We start from the raw sequence: 6857 nt of genomic DNA, 5'->3' as shown, positions 1-6857 counted from the left end.
ATAATAATCTAAATTAAAAATTTATTTTAATTATCATTAAATTCAATTATTTAAAAAAAAATGAAGCATGAATTTAAGCCAATAGAATATTCTTTCTGACAATGTACGTAGAGTACCGGCAGATAGCTTTCTTATCACCGGTACCGGTGAATAACTTCTACCATTGGTACAGTACCGGTGAATAGCTTCATGGTCACCGATACTGTATCGGTGAGTAAACACGTCGAAAAGATATTTAATAAAATTAATCATTTGTTATACTGACATTAAAATATGTCTGTCAAATTCAAATGAAATAAATTTTCAATAACATTTGTACATATGTATAGGTACACACTTTAAGGTGTACTAAACTCCTATTTTCCCACATAAAATAAATTGTACCTATGTACAACAGGAAATGATAACATTTTATACATATAATGTACAATTCGTACAGCATGCTACCTATAGGCACTGACAGATTCAGAATTAGAGGTGACGTCGACGGTACATAAAAATTGCAAAACGGAACAAATGTCGTTACGCGTTATCATACCATCACGCTTGTTCTCAAAAGAACACGGAGAAAGAAAATGAAAAAGGAAAATTTACTTAAATATTAGAGCGATATTTACAATTTATCGTACTAGCCCGTTGGTTCGTAAGCAAAAATAAAAAAAATTACAATTTGGATCCGAATTTGTAAAACTAAAATCCCAACAGAAATAAATTTACTAGGTATTTTAGTTGATATTAAAAATTAAATTGTAGTTATTAAGAAACTTGAAATAATTTTTAAAAAAGCATGTCAAAATTGAGATTATTACAAGTTACCTAACAAATTCTACTATTTCTACGGTAAATCTAGTCATTCACAATCGAAAATTGTAATTTTTGCTTTGCTATAAAACTTTAGTTTTCTCCGTGAAGAGGTTTTTTTATCTGGTATGTATTGGGATGGTTAATACTTAAGTTATAATCAAAAACATAAATTCGACCAAAACAACATGTAAACGTAGTCAGAACATTGCAATTTTTTTCGTAAAGTTGCTAATTAATTAGTACCTACTTTCCACCTGTAACATAGTACTATCTCAATAAGTACTGAACAAAGCACTCTTCTTTTAAGAAAATTACAACGTGTAATTATACAACACGCTACTGAAGTGAAACTTCTCCAAACACACAATCATACCGGGATAAGGGTTAAGGAATTGGTTTAATTTGTACACTATGAATTTAAATTTTACACTATACATGCCGCAATTGCCTGTAACGAACGTTGCATTGAAGCGCGCTCCCGGCTCGAGCGATCCCCATTACGAGACATTCGTTGCATGATTTCGTTACATAGCAACTCGCATGAAACGGACTTACCGTACCGTGCGTAAAGAAGTTTCACTTCAACAAGGGTAGTACCGACTGCTATTGTTCATTAGGAGCTTTCGTCTCTGGAAATCACTGTTGAATTGGTATTACTGTTTTTCCGATTACGACGTCACAAAACGCGTGCAACAGTTTTTGTTTGTTATCGCCTTTAGATAATTTCTATAGGCATGTAAAAGTGTTAANCAGCTCCGACAGAACACAGACCAACTTTTACCTGCTGTCTTAACAGTGCGTTTTAGAAAATACCACAAATGGTGCGGTAAACGCCATCTGCAGTACGTTTTATTCGATTATGGTAACGTGCCTATCACGTTAAGGTTAGGTACGCTGGGATTCGTTTTAGCAAGTAGATATCCACACATGTGAACCTTGTTGGAGCATACGTAATCCTAAAATGTAGCATCGTAGTACAGATGGCGTTAAGATAGCTGGTAAAAGCTGGTCTGTGTTCTGTCGGAATTGTCGGCGAAGCGCTGATGAGATCCAAAAAATCGAAATCGCGATCCGCGTCTGGCAGTTTCGACAGAATACAGACCACTTCGAATTATTTTATATGTTAACTATTCTAATCTACTTCTCCTCCTCTTAGCTCCTGTTTTTGCTTTATGTCGATAGATGACCACTCCGTATATAACACGAGATTTTAATTTGTTGCGTTTCACTTAAGATGAACTTCCGTGCTCGTTCAGTTAAGTTAAGATTGAGACGTAGGTCCCCTTGTTCGGGATAATTGCATCGTCTTAAGTCTATCTCACTTTCGCAACTCGAGTAATTAAATTATTCCCGCCAAGTGCTTTCGGTAATTTCCTCTTAAACGGTTTCAGTATCAGGAGATAGGACAGAATTGCGAATAGCCTTTCCACACTTACTACGATCACACCGTACAGCGCTCTCTGTCGCTCCGCTCGGCAACCAACAACAATGCCCATGTTTATATACGTACATAGATAATATACGGTACCATTGAAAGGACCTAGTGTTATAATTAGACAATGGCTCGTTGATGGAATACGCTCTCAATGGCGCTGATGCTGCTCCAAATCTTCTCATTTTCATTAACGTGAATTGTCCAAATCCCTCGCACACAGTCTTACACGTACCTACACACACTACGTTCGTTTGTTAGAGGCAACATGGAAATTGTGCTCAAAATACAATCGGATGGTCTAATACCACACAATTCGCATACTAAAATAAATTAAAAGTAATGTGGCAGCAAATTTGAAATACCTAAGGGCGGCAATTTGGAGTTGTACCCTTTAGGCACAAAAATGTTCCATTTTCGGTTGAACTGTCTGTTCAACGGAAATGTAATAATATTGCAGACAGTAGTTGCGAAAGTGTTTCCTTTTACTGCGGGATTAAGATGTTTGAAATACTACTTAAATTCGTTAAAAATTTAGTCATGAATTTTTTTGAAAGATGCCTTTTTTTATATTAAATGCCCGATTTTGGTCCAAGTTTTTTTGTGGTTTCCTTGGACTACTTAGGCAAATGCTGGGGCAGTGATATTCCACAGATGGCAATCTTTCATTCTCTTCTGTCATCATTTCGTCCGTCTCATCTTTCTCACTGGAACCACTACCCACCCATTCCCACGATTCTTGAAAGGAAGTTGAATAGGGCTTTCCGCCCTACCTTCCGGCGTAGTCTGGAGGGACTGCTCGCCCACCAACAGTAGTGACTAGTGGGAATGAAACACCCAAAACAAAATAATCGAACTGAGTCCTCAACGTAGTTAATCCTACGTGGTAGGCACGTAACCAAACAGAACTAATAGTCAGAGGTAGTCGTCATTCAACAATACGTACATTTTCGAAGATTTTTGAGATTTTGAGATTTAAGCTATTGCTTAGCATTCAGAAGGACGTCGGCTCGATTACGCGTCCGTCTGCCTTAGTCCAAGTTTTTCTGTGGTTTCCTTGGACCACTTAGACAAATACTGGGGCAGTAATATTCCACAGATGATACTATTTCGTTCTCTTCTGACTTCATTGCGCCCATCTGATCTTCCTCACCCGAACCACCACTTATGACGTGTTGACGAGACCCAATGAAATCCAAATCGTGATTCATGTCTGACTACTGACCAACATGAACTTTTTATTCCTTAATCTCTGTTTTAATTGACGTTGACGTTGGAATTTAATCCTTTTCAAAGTGACAATAATTTCGCAACTGATAATACTTTTTGTATTGTGTAGATACTATTCACTAATTGAAGAAGGTTAGTATTTATACTACGATGCATCATAATTTATATCTCTTGTCTTTTACTAATGCACTTACAATTAATGTCGTGTCACCGCTATTATTAACTAGTCTAACCTCTTACACAGTAGGACATATGATTGGAGGTACACTGTTAATGTATAAGTTGTCTTTACTTATTCATTTGTATCCGAAAAATGGGAACATGTGAAAAAAGGTACCTACTGAAAGTAAACGAGACGACAAAGAATTTGATCTAAATTTTTCACTGTTTTTGCTGTCATGTACTCCATTTACTTACACCAATAAAGGGCATATACATCCCACTTACTCCGGGGCCCTTTCAGTCTTGGGTCATTGTACAGGTCCTTTTTCAGGACAATTTTAATATCCTTTTACGGGAAGATCTCTCCTAAAAAGTTTCTTTCTTCTTCAATTCACTATCGTTTTTTTATAATATTTGTCACAATCCTCCAATAATTTTACGTCAATTGCAAGAGACTGATTTTCAATCACTGATTCATTGTTTCCATTGGCAGCTATTGTATTTCTCCCCTTTTAATTTTCATTGATTAAACAGTAGGAATATAAAAGAAAAGCCAATAACTTCCGAGGGAGGCACTTTGAATTCCTTTTTCTAATTCCGGACTCTTCTTTAACGTCTTTTTTTTTTTTAAATCTTACAGGGCGACATCGAGCAAGTATCGATTGCCAGCGACGCGACACTTGTAGGACTGCAGTGTTCGAAAGTAAAAACTTCTGTTGCTGACAACAAAAGAAGTGTTCTGGGCGAGAGGGTGAGTGCACTAACTTTTTTTTTCTTCAACTTTCAGAAACCACTTTATCGAGTACCTTTTGACAACCAAGTTGCCTTTTAATGGCGTCAGAAACCGAAAGCCTATCAAGGAAGAATGTAACAGAACACAAAAAGGGTTTTGTCTTTTAGAAATGATGAAAAGATACATTATGTCATTATTTGTGACAGTACTCCGCTAGATTTTTACGGAAAATGGCCCTCTGTCAAACAAAGTTTGGATTCTGGTAGTTCTCGACGTATAGATCGAAGTCTCAATGGGCGCTAAGGCGTAAAAGCTCATCTTTTTGAGATATGGTATGTATCTTGGAAGTCCTTAAAAAAATATGAGTTTCTACGAATTACTGCCCATTGAGATTTTTGATATACACGTCGATAACTATTAGAATCTAAAGTTTCAAGAAGATTGACAAAGGGCCATTTTCCGAAAGGATCCAAACAATTATTAACTAATTACAGATTGAAGTATTAGCCAATCAAAGTGCGTTTTAATTGTTTTAAACAAAAGAACATCAAAAACTTCCAGTAATAATTAACCTCGCTCTCCTATATCGCTACCATAGAGATAACACAGTTATTAGCATCGACGTTTACTAATAGACATGCCTTAGCGGTCAGAATTGTGGTACAGCAAAAGAAAGAGATAGAACGAAGTTTCGGTCGATATCTATCTCTCTCACGATAGTGCGTAAGCGTGTCATGAAAGAGATAGCACTGGTCCAAAGCCATACGCCATCTCCCTCACTTTAAATGCGTTAAAATATGCAGTTTAGACTTTCAAGAGGCAGAAAATCGGGAGGTCCTTCAGACTTCTTCAAACTGTCATTAATTCTTCAATTTTTCCTTAAATTTGTGGCCGGAATCTTAATTAATAACAGCACTAGAACGAGACAACCGGCACTTAGAGTCTCTCAAAGAACAGTTCCTTTGATGGAAATCTCATCAACCTGGCGTTTTCCCATACATTACCAACGTAATAACTCATCAAGCGTTTTTGGCCTCTAGAAATATATTTTTGCTGAGAACAGTCAATGTTGTCTTCTTAATAGAAATTATTTTTAAGGACTAAACACATATTTTTTTGTATTGTATTGTTTACTGCTTGCCATTGTCGCTTGCTAACTCTCAAAAATGCAGGAAACCACTGATGATAACACGGTCGTTGTTCCGAAATATTATTGGAAATGAACTTGTTGGCGAAAACATTCGGTTCAGAAATTTGAAAAACGAAGAACTTTATCACAAAATCATAAAATAACCGCAAATATCTATCTATCGATTTTAAAGATCCGATCAATCGATCAATCAATCAATTATTATTATCAGGTCGTATTAGAAAGTGTGTAATATACGTAGCAATAACACTGTTGTGGCAGGTTTCGCCTTTATTTATTTATTTATTTATTTATTTATAGCAAGTTGACGTTTTTACATAAATAAAAACTGTTTAATTTATTTCTCCTATTCAATATGTAACCGTGTTTGTGTGACACCTTTTCTGTGCATAATGGCATTCACTATTAATTCAGTTTTTATGAACTGTCCGACTGTAAATCAATTCTAGTTCAAAATAAAAAGTAAAAAAATTCAATTGAACACATATACCTACAGATACACTTAAATGTACCCCACATTTCAATTTCTATTTGCGAATGTAGCGCATTCTTAAACAAAATAAAAATTAAATATTTATGGTGAATGTGCTACATGTCATACAAATAAGCTAAACCTAAGTGGCATCTAGTTTTTGATTCGAAAATTTACCGGGTGTCCTACCGTATACCCACGTAGAGAGTCTATTAAACGGAGATTTGTAGAATTTTGTATTCATTAAAGGCGAGTTCAGACTAAATGAACGAACAAGAGCGAACGAAGGCGAATATTTTCTCAAATTCGCTATTGGTCGTAAGCACGTGATCTGCTTCCGTTATTACGTTGGTAGCACTATAATAAATACAGGGTTGTCTAATATTCCTGAATATTTGCAAAATGAATTTTAAGAGAACAACAAATCTGAGCTCGTTCAAATAATAAAGTTATTTATCTATTTACAGCATAATTTAAAAATTGAAAATGAATTTTCAAATTAATATTTAATATTAACAACTAGCAATTTAATAAAATAATTCGAAGTGGTCAGCGCGTCGCAGACGGCTTCGACAGAACACAGATCAACTTTCACCTGCTGTCTTAATAACGCGTTTTAGAAAATACCACAAATGGCGCGGTAAACGCCATCTGTAGTACGATGCTACATTTTAACATTACGTATGCTCCAACAAGGTCCATTTAAATATATGGATATCTACTTGCTGAAACGAATCCCGGCGTAGCTAACCTCAACGTTATAGGCACGTTACCATAATCGAATAAAACGTACTGCAGATGGCGTTTACCGCGCCATTTGTGGTATTTTCTAAAACGCACTGTTAAGACATCAGGTAAAAGTTGGTCTGTGTTC

General features: G+C 35.9%; 1 protein-coding gene across 1 annotated transcript in view; it reads left to right on the top strand.

Moving 5' to 3' along the window:
* Positions 1 to 4533, top strand: part of LOC108738957 — a 29502-nt gene extending 24969 nt beyond the window's left edge. The window contains exon 7 of the mRNA XM_018472588.1: positions 4269 to 4533. Coding sequence (XP_018328090.1) covers positions 4269 to 4460 — 192 coding nt within the window. The 3' untranslated portion in view covers positions 4461 to 4533. The remainder of the gene's footprint in view (positions 1 to 4268) is intronic.
* Positions 4534 to 6857: the final 2324 nt, after the last annotated feature.

Source organism: Agrilus planipennis, unplaced genomic scaffold (genome assembly GCF_000699045.2).
Source record: "Agrilus planipennis isolate EAB-ADULT unplaced genomic scaffold, Apla_2.0 scaffold234, whole genome shotgun sequence".
NCBI classification, from domain to species: domain Eukaryota; kingdom Metazoa; phylum Arthropoda; class Insecta; order Coleoptera; family Buprestidae; genus Agrilus; species Agrilus planipennis.
This window is presented reverse-complemented; position numbering and strand designations above follow the sequence as displayed.